This window comes from Podarcis raffonei, chromosome 9, assembly GCF_027172205.1.
Source record: "Podarcis raffonei isolate rPodRaf1 chromosome 9, rPodRaf1.pri, whole genome shotgun sequence".
Taxonomy (NCBI): Eukaryota; Metazoa; Chordata; class Lepidosauria; order Squamata; family Lacertidae; genus Podarcis; species Podarcis raffonei.
The window spans coordinates 19,666,060-19,685,920 of NC_070610.1; the positions used below are offsets into that span (position 1 = coordinate 19,666,060).

General features: G+C 42.1%; 1 protein-coding gene across 8 annotated transcripts in view; it reads left to right on the top strand.

The window, feature by feature from the left end:
* EXOC1 (exocyst complex component 1) overlaps positions 1 to 19,861 on the top strand; it is a 30,948-nt gene that overhangs the window by 1,938 nt on the left and 9,149 nt on the right. For 2 of the 8 annotated variants that reach the window (XM_053402363.1, XM_053402361.1), the window contains exons 2-14: positions 1,481 to 1,614; positions 2,944 to 3,074; positions 4,133 to 4,292; positions 4,954 to 4,974; positions 6,079 to 6,266; positions 7,008 to 7,235; positions 8,317 to 8,449; positions 8,599 to 8,708; positions 9,800 to 9,853; positions 11,402 to 11,551; positions 12,378 to 12,483; positions 16,813 to 16,857; positions 19,343 to 19,506. In XM_053402363.1, the coding sequence (XP_053258338.1) occupies positions 1,491 to 1,614; positions 2,944 to 3,074; positions 4,133 to 4,292; positions 4,954 to 4,974; positions 6,079 to 6,266; positions 7,008 to 7,235; positions 8,317 to 8,449; positions 8,599 to 8,708; positions 9,800 to 9,853; positions 11,402 to 11,551; positions 12,378 to 12,483; positions 16,813 to 16,857; positions 19,343 to 19,506 (1,614 nt within the window). In that variant the 5' untranslated portion in view covers positions 1,481 to 1,490. The remainder of the gene's footprint in view (positions 1 to 1,480; positions 1,615 to 2,943; positions 3,075 to 4,132; positions 4,293 to 4,953; positions 4,975 to 6,078; positions 6,267 to 7,007; positions 7,236 to 8,316; positions 8,450 to 8,598; positions 8,709 to 9,799; positions 9,854 to 11,401; positions 11,552 to 12,377; positions 12,484 to 16,812; positions 16,858 to 19,342; positions 19,507 to 19,861) is intronic. The other 6 variants (XM_053402365.1, XM_053402366.1, XM_053402364.1 and 3 more) reach the window with 6 other exon arrangements.

Below are 19,861 nucleotides of genomic sequence, written 5' to 3' on the forward strand. Positions count from 1 at the left end.
CCCCAATGAGCAGGCAAGAATTATAAACTGAAATCGAACAAGAAGTTTATTTTATTTTTTAAATGGGAATATAAATCATGGTTGGTCAGCTGTGAGCAAACCAAGTGAGCCTTTGTTGCCTTAATGCCATTCAGGGTCAGTCCCCTCAGAGGGGCATCATGAGTTAGGCCAAACTCTATGTGGATAGTTAAATGGCTTACCTGGAAGACTCCTGTTGTCCCAGTGTGGTGTAGTGGTTAAGAACGGTACTCATTATCTGGTGAACCGGGTTCGCGTCTCCGCTCCTCCACATGCAGCTGCTGGGTGACCTTGGGCTAGTCACACTTCTCTGAAGTCTCTCCACCTCACTCACCTCACAGAGTGTTTGTTGTCGGGGAGAAAGGGAAAGAAGAATGTTAGCCGCTTTGAGACTCCTTAGGGTAGTGATAAAGCGGGATATCAAATCCAAACTCTTCTTCTTCTTCTTCTTCCTCCTCCACTACTACTACTACTACTACTACTACTACTACTCCTCCTTCTTCTTCTTCTTCTTCTCCTGCTCCTCCTCCTCCTTCTCCTCCTCCTCCTTTTTTCCAGAGCTTTAGGTTGCCATAATTCTTCATGTGCTTACCTGGTAGTAAGTCCTATTCTGAGTGGATGTGTATAGGATGGCATTATTATTCCACTTTTCTTTTTTTTTTAGAATTACAAAATGGAAAGTTTTATTGCACTTTAGGATGGCACTATTAGAACCTCTCTCCGTGTTCCTCAAACTTGGGTCTCCAGCTGTTGTTGACTACAATTCCCATCATCCCTGATCACTGGTCCTGCTAGCTAGGGGTGATGGGGGTTGTACTCCAACAACAGCTGGAAACACGTTTGAGAAACACTGTAGTTAAGTGATAATCTGTACTGTTTGTTTCAAAGTATTGTCAAGTCCACAAATGCTTGCAGCTGAAATGTATCACAATTGTTTGACTTTTTAAATTTGTCATTTGTGTAGTTAAGCTAGTGAAAGCAGCATGTTGTCTTCAGCTACTTTGGTATTTTAAACACTTAAATCTTGCTCAGCCTGTTTTTTGTTTAGGTGTAGCAAATGTTCACTTGTGTTTCTGCAGCTGTTGACTCATTAATGGTTGCTCTTCCAAGTGAGTTAGGATGCGATTTCTACCACAGGCAGCTTATCTGATTTTAAAGAAAAATGTTTTCAACATGCACTTGTGTGTTTGTGAGCCCAGCATACAGTGCTACACTTGGCCTGTTTGAAGATGTTCATGCACCAGCTAAAATTTTGTTTGTAAGTTGATTTTAGCCACGTCCCAACCCCACTTCAAAGTCCTGCATCAATCAATGCACAGGATCAAATACAATGTTCTCTTATTATATTGGTATGAGTTTGTGGGTGCCAGACACTATAAATTCCTGGGTCCAGTAGGTGGTGGCTGAGTTAATCTATTCAGAAAAGTACTTAAATGTTATTATTATTGCCTATATCTTACAGCTCAGAGAAAATGACTGCAATCAAGCATGCCTTACAGAGGGATATTTTCACTCCTAATGATGAACGTTTACTAAGTATTGTTAATGTTTGCAAAGCAGGAAAAAAGAAGAGAAACTGCTTTTTGTGTGCCACAGGTATGTGGTTTTCATTTTAAGCAAGGGCAAACATTTTTTCCAACTCCTAATTAAGCTCATTGCTAAAAGCTGATACAGTACTTTATTTACTATCAAATTGTACAATTTCACCTATATTTCCTCTAAAAGGTGTTTCTATGATTTAAGTATAGCATTTCAGCACTTAACTTCAATTGATAGGTTATGTCTAAAGGGAACCCCCCAAAGCTTATGCTTTTGCTATTGCCTACTGTAGAAGGGATTCTTGTCAATCATGTCAGGCAAGCAGTTTTGTGTTCTCAGCTGGAAAACATTGTCAGCTGACTGGTTATTTTGCAGCGGACTTGGAATTCCTAAGTCTCACTTAGCCTTGACTTATCCTATGGAGGGGTAGCAAAGGATGCTACAAATGTTAATTAGCTGACCAATGCCAGGATCTATGTGCTAACACTGTCTTGTGAATGGCTGCCTGCCACATTACAAGTGCTAATACAATAATATTGGCAGTGCTGAGTAAATTGTCATCAACCTGCTACTGTAAAAGGTGTGCCTGTTTCACATATATGTAAATTCAAAGGATTCTGACTGTGATTTTGTATCTCATTTCCATTCAACCCATACTTCACCATTTTCTACTTTAGATAGCGGTCAACTAAGATTTCACTTCATGCATTTGATCAATTATTATTTATTATTATCATTTATTGAATTTATATACTGCCCTATACCCGGGATGATCAAGTGTGTTTGAGTCCATGAAAGCTTATGCTACAATAAATTTGTGAGTCTTTGGGGTGCCACAAGACTTCTTGTGTTTTGTTGCAATGGACTAACATGTCTTTTCCTCTGAAAAAGAAGATATAAAGTGTTCTGTGCACCAGCACCAACATTTTAGGTGCTGCAATGTTTTGAGTCCTGTTTGCCATAAAGAGGCTTCCTAAGGGGCCATCTGCATGAGATCAGTGGCTTGCGCTGATTTTTATACCGTGTTTACTTGAATCTAATGCTCATCTTTTTTGACCAAATTACATTGCGAATATAAGGTGTGCATTAAATTTGATGGTGCATTAGACTCGAGTAAATATGATAACTGCTTTTAATATCTGCAAACAGCAAAATGTTTCCTTCCTGCTTAGCAGCTGCTGACTATGTCTGCTTCCACATTTGAGAGGGCCTGGCTGCCTTCTGCGTTCTGAATATCTCTTAGGTTTGCATTTTCATATAAAGTAAATGTGAGGGCAGGATATCTGCTTTAGGATTTCTTACTTGTGGCCGTGGGAAAATGGGCATTATCCATCTTACATTGATGCTTGGGTCTTGTGATGATCAGCTATTTATTGTACTCCACAGTGACAACCGAACGCCCGGTGCAGGTAAACGTGGTAAAGGTGAAAAAATCTGACAAGGGAGATTTCTACAAGAGGCAGACTGCGTGGGTGCTTCGAGATCTTGCTGTCGTTGATGCCAAGGATGCCATCAAAGTATGTCTTCGTTATAATGGCTTGAAATCTTCACTCTGCGTTGGCAGTAAATGCAACTTTCATTTGTGACATATTGCCATGCCTTTGGCAAGTTGCTGACTTCAGTGGACTTGGAAACCAGGGTTGTCCTCATATGCACATTTACGAGCAACTCTTTGAAGGCTCAGACTTACTTTTGAGTAAGTGTACAGAGAAGCAGCTTGCACATCTAACTTCTGTAGAAGAGAATTTGCTTTGGAGAGAAGGTGCAATGTGCAGCTGGGATGGTTTTCTGTTTCTTTCATGCACTGTACAAGAAGTTTCTTTGTCTATAGACCTTTAAAATCAAACCAATCATTGCTTTGGACCTTATTCTGGATACTGACGTGCTTATAAACCACTATCTACAAATTCCAAACAGATAAATATTCAAAAGCATTTTTATTCGTTTCCTACAGAAGTAGTAAGCTTTCATTCCTCTTTAGGTTAGGATCATGTCGTTTTTGTGTTGTGTGTGAGCATCTGACATGCTGCTCAAAGAACATTGTGTTGTTTGAAAATGCATTGGCTTGGATCCTAAACAGCCCTCTGCAAACAGAAGGGCTCTTGGATCCAGCAGAGGCTCCTGTTGTAGCACAGGATGGGTTGCATTTTTCACTTACCTCTTTCCCCTTTGCCCCCTGCACCACCTCCCATGCTGCTCCAGAGGCTTCCCTGCCCTCTACAGCAGATTTTCAAGAGGGAATATTATAGTGATGAAAGTCCCCACCTCTGCTTCTGTTAGTGGGAGCATCCCATGAGTATAACTGATGGAACGCTTTTACCTGCTGAAGTTTTTTATAGATCCACACCATGCTTTTAAAGCATATTCAACGCAACTTTAAAGCACCTGACTTTCTCAAAATAATGCTGGGAATTGTAGTTCACAGAAGTAGAGTTCACAGGATTCTTTAGGAGAATCCATGCACATTTGAACGTGTGTTAAATGTATTACTTAGATCTGCCCTTGGAATCTAAAACAGTATGTTGGGAATGTGCTATTATGATTTTTCCCCATCTGTTTTGTCCCTGTTTTTCAGGAAAATCCCGAGTTTGACCTGCATTTTGAGAAAGTGTACAAATGGGTTGCTAGCAGTATAGCAGAAAAGAACACTTTCATTTCATGCATCTGGAAACTCAATCAGCGGTATATTAGAAAGAAGATCGACTTCATAAATGTTAGTTCTCAGCTTCTAGAAGGTAAAACTTTAGTTGAATCTTTCATAACGCTGTATTCTAGTAAAAAATATTAATTTCATCATACTTTAAAAGTAGTAGAAAATCAAGTTTGTATTGCCCTCATTCATGCATATACTAACAGTAACTAAGGCTTTTATTGGCTTCATATGTCTTTGACCTATATTAGGACATGGTCCACTTTTCTGGAAGTTCTTTTGAAATTAATTAGCTTGGTGAGTGCAGGATTGAGGCATGTTTTGCCAGGGACATTCTGCAGTCTTGGGCTTTTGGACTCCTGTACATCACACTTGAAGAGCCTATGTAACTTATTAGTCGCTAAAGCTAAGTTTAAATTGTTATCAGATCAATTTTAATGTGTGCTGCTTGGCAGGTCTAACCTGTCCATTCTGAGAAAAACAACTGAATACAAGTTTAGAGTATTAAGGTAACTGTTAATTACACAGCCTGCATGCTTGTATGTTTAAAAGCTTAATAAGAAATCACGTGGTCTACCAGATGTTGCATGTATATGAAGAATCTGCTTTGTAGTCTACTTAAATTTCAAAGCTTTGACTCTGTGACGATTTATTGCCATTTCTGAAAAATTCTGTGTTCGTTCACTGCTTAGCTAATATTCTTTGCTTCCTTTCCTCTGCTTTTCAAATCCTTTCTAATTCTCCAGAACTACCTAAAGTCGCAGAAGGTGCGTAACACCTTTTTCTTTCTGTTTTTCTTCTTCTGTGTGACTAATTCAGTTGCTTTTTGCTTTTTTAAATTGCCTATGACCCATCTTGTTAAGCAAAACCCATTTCTTCAGGTCACTCAGGAATGTACTGAAAATTCAGGTGGAAATACTATTCAAGAGTTTTTAAATTCATAATTCTTTGAAGCCTTAATGCTGCAAGGAGCAGCTGAAACATCTCCAAATGTGAAGAAATGTCATGAAAGTACTGTTTCACAATGCAATGCAAATGGTGTTAGTTATTTAATTAACTGGTAATGCTGTACTGAAATCGAACTGTATTGGACAGAGGTCATAGATTGTATTCAGCTGACTATGGAGGGAGAATCAGTACTTTTATTTTTGTAAAGCAAGCACCCATTTAAAAAGCAAGGGCAGAAAATGGCAAGTAAGGGGAAAGAGATCAAACCTTAGAACTCCGAGGATAAAATGTTTTTATGTGACTTCTTAAAGGTGATGAATAAGTAATAGAGATGGACACTGGAAAAGAGCCAGTTTTTGTTTGCCGTATCAAAGGTTTGGTTGTCTGCTGCCTTAAAACAGGCATAGGCAAACTCGGCCCTCCTGATGTTTTGGGACTACAACTCCCATCATCCCTGACCACTGGTCCTGTTAACTAGGGATGATGGGAGTTGTAGTCCCAAAACATCTGGAGGGCTGAGTTTGCCTATGCCTGCCTTAAAACCTAGGTAGGATCCTGGCAGGGGCAAAAATTACCTACCCAGGTAAGGTTCCAGGAGTAGGTCTTCAGTGTAGTCAAAGCCTTTACCATTCAATAAATTCCAGTTATCACATTCTGTACCAAAGGGAGCCTGAATGAATTGGAGCAAAATATCAAACATTAAATGACACTAGCCTCTTTTTTATATTGAAAAGGACTTGGAGAATAATAGTGTTTCCTAACTTACCATTTAAGGAAAACTCATGATGCTTACATTGTATGGACAGCTCTCTTCCACTTTCTTTGGCATTGTGGTCTTGTCAGTCATTCAAGAAGATTTTTATCACCTAGGTTAAGCCTTGTATCCATTTTTCGTGAACGCAATCTTTTTCTGCTCTCTCAAGAATCGGTTCCAAGCGGTGAGAATCAGAATGTGGCAGGAGGAGATGAAGAGGTGGTGGACGAATACCAAGAGTTAAATGCAAGAGAAGAGCAGGACATCGAAATAATGATGGAAGGCTGTGAATATGCCATCTCCAATGCAGAGGCCTTTGCAGATAAGTTGTCCAGAGAACTGCAAGTGCTTGATGGGGTAATGATTTATTTTGAAATATGGCAGTGTGCTTAGCAAGAGATAATGGAAAGGTTCTCAGCTTATGCAGAATACACTTTGGTTTGGACTTAGGCTCGGACCAGCCATTGTGGTTCTCTGCAGATGTTCTGGACTCCAGCATAGCCAGTGATCAAGAACGATGGGAGCTGTAGCCCAGCAACATTTGGAGGGACCACCAAGATTCCTCCTTTGCAGCCATGCCTTGAATTTGGGGCTGCTTGAATCTACACCTTTACCTGTCCATGCCTCACATCAGGTGATGAATGGCTTGGACAAAACAGCCAGGAGACCAAATACGGAAGCCTGGTGGGCCTAATTAGGGCTGTGGGCCAAAGTTTCTTCTACCATTGTTACTTACCAGGGTTTGTGGCAGCCGTCCTCAACTTAATGCCCTTTAGATATTTTAGACTTGCACTCCCATCAGCTCTAGCCAGCATGGCCAATGTTCAGGGATGATAACGGTTGCTTTTATATTAGTTGGAAGCAGCCCAGAGTGGCTGGGGCTGCCCAGTCAGATGGACTTAGTAATAGCATTACTTACTTACTTACTTACTTACTTACTTACTTCCTTACTTCTGGAGGGCTCCAGGTTGGTGCACATGAATGCTGGTGTAATAATTCTGAGAGAGTTATGGTTGTTTTTTTAATCAGCTGTGTTTAGTGACTACCAACTCTTGAAATATGGTGGCAGATGGGTAATGGATATTATTTCCTTTGCAGGCAAACATCCACTCGATCATGGCCTCTGAGAAACAAGTGAACATCTTGATGAAGCTGCTGGATGAGGCGCTGAAAGAGGTGGACCAAATTGAAGTGAAGCTGAGCAGTTATGAGGAAATGCTGCAGAGCGTGAAAGAACAAATGGACCAGATTTCGGAAAGCAACCATCTAATTCATCTTAGCAACACTAACAACCTGAAATTACTTTCAGAGATAGAGTTCCTTGTTGTAAGCATGTGACATACTTACGTATTTATTTGTTCAAAGACACAGTCAACCCAAACCGAAATTTGAGTGAATTTCAATAGATTAAAAAGTAGTTGTCACACTGCCATTATATTTAATGCCGATAAAACACGTTTAGCTGTTCAGCTGCATAGCTTTAGGTTCAGTGAGCTACTTTAAGTGCATCCAGGGACTTTGGCATGCCCAGTACACTTTTTGACTATTCCCCATATTTATTAAATTTCTTCTCTGCCTTTTTTTGCAATGAAGCGCACAAAAAAGATAACCGCAAAAATGTGTGTGTGTAATAAAAATAACAACAGATTTAAAACTCTACAAACAGATTAAAAATTGATTTGTTAGTTTTAAACTAGCGGCTGATAGGTGTTTAAAAAAAAACCAGGAGCCCAGTTAAAATGGCCTCAGCCAGGCTAAAGGCTCAGGAAGACCGTCACTCCTTTGCTTAGGGATAGCAAAGAGTTTGGTCTCCCTTGGAAGGAACTATGAAGCCTAAATACACCTGGCTCTTTCTTGTGTCCCTATTGAAAGCATTTCAGATGTTGGCAGAACATAGGACAGGGTCTCTTCAAAGATCTTAAAATGCATGTGGAATAAGATCGCCCTACTGGTAACCTAGTCTCAAGCCGTTTAGTTTTAAAGATCATGACCAGTGTACTGAATTGAAGCCATAGCTATACTTCAATGGCAGCTCCCGTAGGCCTGCTTCTCAAGTCATGCTAAGGCAAACAGAGTGCCACCTCTTGCACTTCCATTGCCTGCGGCGGGCACTTCACCTGGCGAAATGGGCTTTCTGTCTCGGTGCAATTTACTTTTGGTTCCAATGTATTTGTGTGCTTAAGTCAACATAGCGATCTGTGTGGGGAGTTCAGTTAGCAGCAGTGGTGGAAATTGATAACATGCAAATCCATGCCCAAGGCCATTATGATGGGTGGAAATTAGGTTAGCGGTGCTTGTATGGAATATGCAAAATAATAATCTGAGCTCTTTTCTGTAGCCTGTGAAAGATAAATAAGGCTTTAAAGTTTTGCGCTTGCCCTCCCAGTGTAAACGTTTCTTCTTGCAGAACCATATGGATTTGGCAAAAGGTCACATCAAAGCCCTCCAGGAAGGAGACCTCTCATCTTCCCGGGGCATTGAGGCCTGCACTAATGCGGCAGATGCACTCTTACAGTGTATGAGTGTAACTCTTCAGCCAGGTAAGTGTTTTTCTAATTAAGACCCCCCTCTCCCCTTACCATTGTCTTTCTGCAGCTGAAGTCTTCTGGTTTCCCCCAGTCCTTTTCTCCTTTCTGAAACTTCCCTTACTGAAGCAGTAATTTGTTTCGGTTTCCTCTTCTGATTATAGGACATGAGATGCTTCATGCTGTGAAGCAGCAGCAGCAGCGCTTTAGCGATTTGCGAGAGCAGTTTGCGCGGAGACTGGCCAGCCATCTCAACAACGTATTTGTTCAGCAGGTACCTTGACTCTTTTCCAAACTGTAAATTTTTTGAAGATGAATGCTCGATTCAGTTTTCAGAGACTTCAGTAAATTCTGTATTTCACTGAAGGCTTCCCTTAAGCCATCTGACTGCTTTGCATCACTTTGCTCCCTTAATGATCAGTGGCAAAGAAAATTTAGTGCAATGAGCCAGCCATTGGCTATATCCCAGACCCTCAAAGTGTCTCTCTTTTCCAGGGACAACCTCAGATTTACAGAAGCCGTCCTGGTTTCTGATTTGATCCCAGAATGTCCTGCTTTTCCTTAGGATGTCCCTATTTTCATTGGAGAAATGTTGGAGGGTATGGAGTTATCCGACCTCCGAGCCATCTGGAGGCAGCTCTGTGTAGGGAAGTTTTTTAAATGTTTAATGTTTTAGTGTGTTTTTATATGTGTTGCAAGCCACCCAGAGTGGTTGGGGCAACCCAGCTAGATGGGCGGGGTATAGATAGTAAGATGATGATGATGGAATAGGATGTCCATATTTTCATTGGAGAATTGTTGGAGGGTATGTATATCCTTTATGTGGAAAATTAACTAAACACTGGCATCTCAGTACTACGGCTCCAGTGCACAAATATTCTGGTGAACTGATGCTACTTGGTTCTCTGCAGTGCAAGAAATAGGATATGAGCATTGCTTTTCCATGTCTTCACTGATAGGAGATGGAGATGGCCAGGAGATTAGATGGCTTTACAAAATAATGCGTGGAGGCTGGGATAGGCCCGTTTTTGGATTTTAGTTACAATATGCAAAAATGGAGCATGTTTTTAGAGCCAATATATTTTTGATTTCTGCCTATTGTGGGAGGAATACAGTGCCTTCCTTGTGAGCTAAGCTTCCCTGGGGAATTGGTCACTGTTAAGAGACCAAACTTTTATCCAGATTGAGATGTTTATATATTTTCTTTGTATGGCACTTACAAATTAATATTTGGTCTAACTTCTGTACCACCTTTGTTTTTGAAGCTTTTAAGTTGTCACATGCACAGCTTAATGTTAGGAATGGGTTGTGTGGGCATCTCTATTCAATACAGTGTTTACATCCCTGCATTTTATCTCCACATAGTTTATAGAGCTGGAGAAGGGTCTCATTAACAGGTCCTACTATCTTTCAGTTCCTGTGAGTACAGAGAGTTTGAATCAACCTGTTTTAATTTTACTGAGTCGTCTTTTAAAAAGCTTGCTAAGCCTAATGTATGTCCTGCAGTGTTGCCTCTGCAAAATAGAAAATATGGCTTCTGTGACTTGAGGAAACAAGTCCTTCTGAGGATTACCTCGACACCAAAGCTTCCTACGTATTGTAAAATGCGCTTTGTAAAAGATGCACAACTTAGGCACAAAGATGTTGAATCAACATAGACTGGGTTAGAGCTGTGTCAACGTGATTTGCACAGGTGGGTGGGTGGTAGCATGGAAGGCGAATGGAAACTGCTGGTTTTATTTACTTTCTGTTATTTATTAAATTTTTATGCCACTCTTCATATGACGATCACAATTCACTACTAGAAATTAAATTGTAGTGAAGTCATTCCTGAATATCACATTATTGTCCTCAGTAGAGAACAAGCAGGACCCGCTGCAAAATATTGCAGTTTGGAGTGCTCCTGCTTAGAATTGCCAGCCAGCCATGCCTTTTTAAGGATATGCCACACTCCCCCCCACTTCCCCAAGGCTTTCTGTCCCCTAACCACCCTCCCAACCCCTGCAGTCAGTCAGCATTCCATGCCCACTGACCATGGTCAGTCTTCTTTGGTCGGTTTTGGGTCTCTTCCCATCCCCCACCCCCAGCCTCTGGCAGGATTTTTTCCAAAGATTTGAGTACTTCTGGAACCTTGGGGTTCCCCCACGCCTGCTGATATCCCCCTCTTGTGCATGCATAATGCCATTTGGCATACGTAAGGATCCACATTAAGAGAATGAGTTTGCAATTAATATATAGGATACCTGGTTTTCCTGGTACCTGTGAAGTCTACATGTGAATGTTGGGGCTGATCATATTTAGCATTTTGTTAACATAATATAACTCAAAAGGGAGTGAAACCAGCTTTGATAATCTTTGTTAAATTGTGTCTAACAGGGAAATTGAGATACTGCCTCTATCTCGGGCTTATTATAGAGTAATGATGAATGAATGGGTGACAGAATGGCTTACATGTCTGTGAACAATGTCTATTAACTGGCACTTTTGTATTTAACATCTTGTCCGGAGTTGCATTTTTAAAGCATACCATCAAATTTATATTGTTTTACTGTGTAAAATAATATTGAAGAAATTCAACCAAAATCTAACAAATTGGGCTTTGTTTCACTCTATAGAAATGATTTTGGAATCTGGTGGGACAATATCTTAGCTGTCACTACAAGGTTAATGAGAGCAATATTGAAATTTCAAACGGAAAACGCAAGTCCTGATGAGAATGCATTGTGATTTCTAACACATAATCTGTAGCTCAGCATTTATTTTGTTCTTTGAATATTTTGTGTTTTTTTATGTCTGTTTTCTTTCTTTCAAAGTACTGAAAGGAACACAGAACAGCTGCAAAAGCATACCTGCTAAATGGCAAGGCAGATCTTTTATCTGACAAACTGGCAAATTCCCAGGGTGTCCAGGTTTGCGATTCTACTGTCATGTTCATACAACTTTCTTCTGTTGCTTTCCTCTGCCAAGGGCCATGACCAAAGTTCCACTCTTGCTCAGCACTCCATTGAGTTGACCCTACCGAACCACCATCCCTTTCACAGAGACTTGTTGCGCTATGCCAAACTTATGGAGTGGTTAAAGAACACAGATTATGGAAAATATGAAGGGCTGACAACGGTGAGTGGCTCAAAGTGAAATATAGTATGGGATGTAATCAAACAGTCTTTTCTTCTTCTAAATTAGTTTGCAGTGTGAGATGATGATGCAGCAGTCTAGGGACTATTAGCTCTTGAATAATAGGAAATCTCCTTTCCACCACTATTGTGTCCTCTTCAGTCTAAATTTATTCCTTTTGATTTATTGAGATTATGAGTCTCAATATAAAACTGCAACACAATTTGCCTTATGCTGCCGGCTTCCTCTGGTGCTCAGAGTTGCATTTTCAGTTTCTTCGTCTGTAGAGATAACTTGCGTATCCAGGCAACTCCCCACTCGTTTGCAACCCGTGCATGCGCAGCGCCGCGAAATAAATAAAGAATTCAGTTCAAACCCAGAAATGGCATGGAAAGGGCAAAAATGGCACACACAAAAGCAGCTCAAAATCCCGGGAGCGTTTGCAGGTGCAATCCCATGAGCCTTTGCATCAACCTTTGAGGTCTGTGGAGAGATGGAGCTTGAGAAAGGAGCTTTGGAGGGAGTCTGGTAGGTGGTGTTGGTTTTTTAAAGCGTTTTTTAAGGGTTTCCAGAGGTCGAATGGGGGTTTAGAGACTTTTTAGATGGTGTTCCCAGTATACACAATTTCACTTACACGTGTGGTATCCAGGAATGTAAACCCCTCACAAAGGCACCAAGTTGCCTTCAGGACTGAGGGAGCCTGGCATGCATGACATCACACCTGGCACATGTAGTGTATTCCAAATTTACGTCTTTTGAAGTGAGGTGTCATATATTTCACTTCCTGAGAAGCCACTAAACTTTTAATGTGTGTTCATTTTTCTTTAAGAACTATATGGACTACTTATCACGGTTGTATGACAGGGAAATAAAGGATTTCTTTGAAGTTGCCAAGATTAAAATGACAGGGGCAACGAAGGAAGGGAAGAAGTTTGGTAAGTATATAACAGGTGCTCCCTTTTTTTCAGTTTTGTGTCACAATGAGCTGAAGGAGGTTTCTACTTTTGCGACTGACAGCAGATATTTTAGCAGCAACCGCAAAAGTGTTTTAAGAAGTTTTGAGTAAGGGGTGCAGGTGTCACCATTTAAATTTGATGTGCAAATTGTGGAGACTAAAATTCTAGTGGTGTTGTGCCTGACAAGTGGCAAGGGGACCAGCAGCAAGTCTGTTTAGCTCTGCTTAGTGCTGTTTGATATTTCTGAAGATGTGATCCAGTGAATCTTCTGTATGAAAGCTCATATTGATGGTGCTGGGGTTATGTTCAGAGGTCTTAGTTAATAGTAAATATTCATGAGCATAAATATTTGGAATGGATCATGAGGGCTTTTCTAAGTTTCACTTACGGCAGTAGGGAGTTGGAGATGTTGGAATTTCTGTCCTGAGGAGAACATGGTACGTAAAGGCTTATAGTGGAATCTAAGACATTTATTTGGTTTTAGTCTTCCCTAAGTGATGTTAAGGGATGTGGGTGGTGCTGTGGTCTAAACCACAGAGCCTAGGGCTTGCCGATCAGAAGGTCGGCGGTTCGAATCCCCACGACGGGGTGAGCTCCCATTGCTTGGTCCCTGCTCCTGCCCACCTAGCAGTTCGAAAGCACATCAAAGTGCAAGTAGATAAATAGGTACCGCTCTGGCGGGAAGGTAAACAGTGTTTCCATGCGCTGCTCTGGTTCGCCAGAAGCTGCTTAGTCATGCTGGCCACATGACCCAGAAGCTGTCTGCAGACAAACACCAACTCCCTTGGCCTATAGAGCAAGATGAGTGCCGCAACCCCTGAGTCGTCCGCGACTGGACCTAATGGTCAGGGGTCCCTTTACCTTTACCTTTAAGTGATGTTAACTTGAATGTATCTTGCCAAGGGAAACTCTGCATCCTTTTCTTTTAAAAGACAGAACTGGAAATAAATTGTGTAACGTAACTTGTACCCTTCGGAATAGAATACGATTTAAATCAAAAGAAAACTGCAAGCAATTGATAGTAAACCCTGTAAGGATTTTCATGGAGCCAAGTGGAGCTCACAGCAAAATCCTGTTCAGGATTCCAAACACTCCATCCTCATCCATTCTCTCTATTCCAGTTTTCAATCTTTCTCCTCCAACAGTTAGGCAGCATTCCATGGCTATTTAGTACTTAGTACTCACTGGGTTGTTTGGGGGTGTTCCCCAGCCCCTAAAAGATAGTTTGTACATTCACAAACCTCAGTGTTTCCCCAAGCCTACTGATCTCTCTCTCTCTCTCTTGGGATGGAAGGTTCCATTTTGGCTCCATAAGAAACGTCACTTGCAGTCTGAACATCAGAAATGCAGGGCGTGATTACGTAAGCTGTAATGCAGTGGAATATTATGTGTTGCCTAAAGGGACCCTTTTTAGATAAGGGCCCATGATAAGCCATTATCTTCAATGTATGGGGTGTTGCACCTTCCCAGATTGACTGTTTTTAAATCTCTCCTTCCATACAGTGACGTCCTGCATTTTCAATAATGTAGGCCGCCCTGTCCCACAGTGCGGTATTGCTGATAGCCAAGGTTCTGTGTACTCTGTAAATATGCGATCATACTGCCCCAATTAATATCGGGTGCAGAATTTAGCATCCTGGGAATTTCAGCTTGTCCTCTCTTTTCTTTTTTTAAGGCACACTGCTAGCCCTTAAAGCTGCTAAGTTGAGCTCAAGCACAGACATATATGAACAGTGTCTGGTGAAATATCCAAATGCCAGAGAGTAGACAGGAATGATTTCTAGTGTTTAGGAGCGAGCCTTCTTTTTTGTGTGCCTCTTCTCATTTTGTTTATTCTTTATTTACCGTATTTTTCGCCCTATAGGACGCACTTTTTCCCTTCCAAAAATGAAGGGGAAATCTGTGTGCGTCCTATGGGGCGAATGCAGGCTTTCGCTGAAGCTTGGAGAGCGAGAGGGGTCGGTGCGCACCAACCCCTCTCGCTCTCCAGGCTTCAGGAAGCTATCAGCAAGCCTGGGGAGCCCGCGGGAGTTCCCGCAGGGCTCCCTAGGCTGCGGATAGCAGCCTGCTGCCCGGAGCGCGGGGCGCGCTGAAGCAGAGCGCCCCGCGCTTCGGGCAGCTATCCGCAGCCTCGGGAGCCTGCTGCCCTTGTTTTTCTCCTCTGAAAACTATGGTAGATGCGTTTTTAAAAGCTTGGGCTTCCCCCGCCCCAGCCCCGCGGCTGGGGGGGGGGATAAATTTTTTCTCTCTTTATTTCCCCCCAAAAAACTAGGTGCGTCCTATAGGGCGAAAAATACAGTATCTACCCCACCCCACCCCCAAATGTTCTTGGTGAACGTGTAAATTTGAAAACACTGAGGGAGGACCACAATAAATAGATAGTACATACATATGCAAGGCCCTGTGACAGTGACCTAGCAGCTGCAAGTCATGTTCACATGCTTTCCTCTTTCCTCTCCATTTTTTTTTGCATTAGTCCATGCCCATAGGCTCACAGAATATCTTATTTGTTAATATATGTACAGGGTTTGGGAAATTTTAGGCACTTTGTGTGGGATAACAAGCCTCATAACCAACATGATTAAGTCTAATTAATGCATGAAGGGGTTAATGTCATAGAGTAGGCTGCCCTGCCAGACTTAGCTAGGTTACACCCTTTCACCTTGTGAGGAAGGTAACCAAGCCTATTGCTGTACCTCAGTCTACCATAGAGGCTCATTGTGTGAAGAGATACTGAGCTGACTGCTGCAGCCCAGATCTCATGGCTCTTAACAAGCCATTATTTTACATGTAGTGTTGTATTTACTGTGAACATTGCACATCAAATCTTCTGTGTATGCAACCTGTCTCTCCAATTGTTGCTACTAGATTGGAATTCAACCTCCAAGTCACATTCAGTAATAAGTAACCTTGTGTCCTGTGGTTTTGTGTTTGCAGCCTGACAGTTTTGTCCTCTCCAAAAGTACATAAATCCTACCAGGTTTCTATGTGGACAGGTGTATGTTGTTAGTGTAAAAACAGGATGGAAATGTTAATAATAGCTGTTGTGAACCCATAGGAAACATAGTTTGCCTGCAGAAATATTGCCCTGCCTCAGTCCCTCCACCTCCCCAGCCCTCAAGGTAGCATGGTAGGAAGGAGGAGAAAAAATCCTCTGCAGTGTGTGATGTATGTTTGAAGTGAAACACTAAACTCTTTCATTGTGAATTGCATTTAAAGCTTGGAAGGCATTTAGTGTACTCAATACGCCACATGGAAACGATGGTTATGGCATTAAAAAGCATTTTAAGTTGCCAGTAATGAGACAATACTCCAGGCTTACCAGATATACAGGAGACTGAAATTTAGATAATGTCTCACAGCCTTGGGGAAGCGCCATAGCTTTGTGGGCACATGGTTGCAGGTTGAGTCCAGAACATCTCTGGGTAGGGCTGGGGAAGACTTCTGTAGGAGACATCTGGAGATCTTCTGCCTTTCAGCATAGACAATACTGAGCTAGAAAGACCAATGGTCTGACTTTGTACAATGCAACTTCTATGCCCCAGCCGTCATCAGATTGTAGAAGTTGCTTTTTCTACAACGGAGGATTGCTTATCTATGGACAGTGAGCGTTAGTTTAGGCTTTTCTGTGCATGTGCAGCGGTGCAGTTCTGTACATAGAAGTTGAGGTCTCCCATTGTCAAGACCATGCAAGCATTAAAGCAGTGGCTTGAAGTGACGCTTGGCCTTCCTTAGAAGGTGACCAAGAGGAAATAATGCATCATTAAGAGCTGCCCTCACATCCATTGCCATGTTTCAGAGGATGCTGGGGTAGAACTACTGGATCATGGGCAGCCACTGCTAACAAAACGATGGCAGAATCCCCTGTGATGTCCCTAAGGGATCCTGGGACACGTGTCTCCAATTCACATACTACAGCCTCTCTGGACCACCCAAATGTCTTCAGCATCTGCCCTCTCATTTGTGTCATATCTTATGAATGCCAAGTGTTCCATCTGCCATAGCATGGCAAAATGGAGACCCCCTGCACAGTCGAGTTTACACACACACACACACACACACACACACACACACTGGAAAATCTTCAGTGTGCTACCAAAACGTAATCTACATTTTCCCGCATAGTTAAAAATTCTAGATGGGTACCTCCCCAGCTATGTTTGTTTGCAACTTGTAGTTACTTGCTTCTCATAGTTATCTGCATGTTTCTTTCCAGCTAGTGCTTAACTTGCATCTCGTGCATGGTTTGTGCAAAATGCATTTTTAACTTGTCTTTGTCTTTGATGCTTGCAACCTAATCCATCCCAGCTACACTGCCTCGAAAAGAAAGTGCTGTCAAACAGGAAACGGAGAGTGAGTATGATGAGCGCTTTAAATGGTTATTGCCAGTGCATTCATGTCTGTGTAAAACGTAATTGTCATGGCAAAAACCTATTAATACCAGAATTCTGTTAGATGCAACGTTTTTGCACAAATTTGTGAGTGCTACAGCAATCATAAAAAAGGAGCAAAACCTGATAATGGACCCCTGTAAGACAGGGTTGAGACAGATCCTTTTCTCACCTATCTCTCACTGGACAAATATGGCAGGGTGAATGGGACCTGCTCAGCTCTGGGGGAACTCCCATTTTGTAGCCAATCCCAACTGGCTTGCTCTTGCCAGCCATCAGCTGATTGGCAGTGACAGGAAGCCTCCCTTGCCAATGCACAATAGGGACTGCCCTATAAGCTTCCTGTTGTGTTTCTGCTTGCCCCTCACCTGATGTCATATATGACATCAGGTTTGGGGCAGATTTTGGAGAACCAGTCTTGGAGGCCACATAGGGTCCCATATCAGGCCTAATTAAGCCTATGGGTTGAAGGTCTCTCTTCCCCACCCCCCGCTATAAGAGATCTTCAGTGTGATACTCATTTATAGGCAAAATACAATAGCAACGTATTTTGCAATTTGTTTTTAAACTCAGGCCATTGTCTGCACCGATACTTTTTTGAGGCAAGATAAACACCCCCATGAAAATTTCACAATGGAGCTCTGATTTAGCCTATGGGGAGTTCCTGCTCATCTGCCCTGACGATTACAGGCCTATTCGGGATTACAGACAGTGCTACCGGAGGAATAATATTGCCATGAGATTCTTCTGCACCACATAATGCTTGCCATGTGGGAAGCACATTCTCTTTCGTTTTTGTGCAAATGGCAGTCATGAGTGTCTCATCATGTTTCCACTAAGAGCTTGTCTATGCTACAATTCAAACTGTGGCTGCGTGAACTTGCATAGCCTTTTTGTATCTGGTGTTTTTTAAAAATAGATGCCCCCAGCCTTCAGTGACCTGACTCTCCCCTTATATCCACTTAACATCTGTTTCAAATGCTTAGAGCAGGGATGACCAAATTCTCTAGTCCTAAGCTTTATAGCGTGGTGGTTACCTATGGGTGCCGTCATGTGTAACGTCCACCATGCAGTGCTCATGCAGAGGGAATCGCCATACACATGACCGGTTGCAGGCTTGTGGCAACAGTCATTGCAAGACACGCGGCTGGAGGCTACAGTGACCAGCTCTTCACGATGCTCGAGATTCTGCAGGATGAATATTTAAGGTGCCATCATGCAGCAGGTAGTTTCTTGGAACCAGCCATATGTTTAGACTTGGCTTGGATCTAACATTGCCTTTACACAAATGGAAGACATTTCTCCTCATTCAGAGGGTGCACTACTTTGAATACTGGGTACGATAATGAATCAAGATGAGCCTTAGTGTATTCTCTCTCTTGTCTGCTGCAGCAGTGAGAGTTTTGAAACTTCCATTTTAGAGAAACTGCACCTTGCCCAACCTGAAACTTAAGTTTGATTAATCTTAACTATGGTTAGTGAAAGCAAGCCAGTATGGTTTGAACTTGGCTAGGTTTGTTTTCACGTACCATAGTGAACATTAAACAAACCAAGCTCAAAACCTAATTTATGAAGGTTTCTTGTTTTAACTAACCAAGATTAACTGCATTTTAATGTGTAGTTAATCTAACACAGAAGAGCAGGAAAATAGTTCAAGGCTGAGGCTCACCTAAGTTCAATCTTCTGTCACAAAATTATGGTTTTGCATTGTAGCCAGATATGGCCAATGCAGGAGAGAGCAAGGTAGAAAAAAACAATTTACAAACAATTCAAGCCAGAATCTTTTGCTGTTACATTTTCTCACAAAAAAAAAGCAATGGTGGCTTCTTTCCACATTGAAAGTAGTACAGTTGCATAAACCACAACTGCTTTTCAGTTTTCAACTGAAGTGGAAAACCACAGAATATTTGTGCACAGTCAAAGATAAAAAGTCACAACACTTCTTGAACGAAATGTCATATTCATTGGCAGAGTTTATCTGTAAGGGCAGCCTGCAGTTGAAATAATTTTACTGAAAGAGGCCTCAAGAGGATAAAGGGTTTCCTTATCTTTCAAGCAGGTGTTTGCTACTATTTTCTTGTTAAGAAAATAGTAATTTCTTGCCTTTGTTCTGCTTTGCTTCTAGAAGACGCCCCTTATGAATCGCACCTGGTTCTGTCTATCCACCCTTATCTGTGCTCTTTTCTGGAATGCTATTAGCACTACAGTAGTCCTTGTATTTGCTGAGCCCAAATGTCTGTCACTACATGTCTGTTCCTGAACCATGTGGTTTCACCTCTAGGTGAAGAAACGCGTGAGCACAAGAGTCCGCTTGTCATGTAGGGGAAGTACTGGCAGTCTCTAGATGGACGGGAGAATGCTAATCTTGAATAGACAATGCTTATTTGTATTGTGACGCATTATTCCATATAGGACAGTTCCTCACATGGCTTTCATTATCACCTTAGGTCTTCATGGAAGTTCCGGGAAGCTGACAGGTTCCACTTCTAGCCTAAACAAACTCTCAGTTCAGAGTTCAGGAAATCGCAGGTCTCAGTCCTCCTCTTTGCTGGATATGGGGAACATGTCTGCATCTGACCTCGATGTGGCAGATAGAACAAAGTTTGATAAGGTAAAAATGTAAGCACACTGGCTGGTGCTGCATGTTATAACTGCGCTTAAACAACGCTCATTTCACACTAGGTGTAATTGTGGCCTTCGCTCTTGTGTTACATATGTTGCACGAGGACCTCTGGAGCCCACCGCAAAGGTAGGATCAGAGTCCTGGGTGGCTCAGGAGGAGCCTGTGCTGCAGCTCCTCCTCATGCCAGTCTTACTTCTCCTAGAGACTCGCATGAGAAGGAGCTTAATCATGCATCACTTGGTGCTTGTCTGTTACTTTTCTAGTATGGGAAAGAATGGCTACACTGCAACAGTTCCCGTGATGTGAAGGAGAGAAGGGAACTACAGCAAGCTAGAGGTGCTGG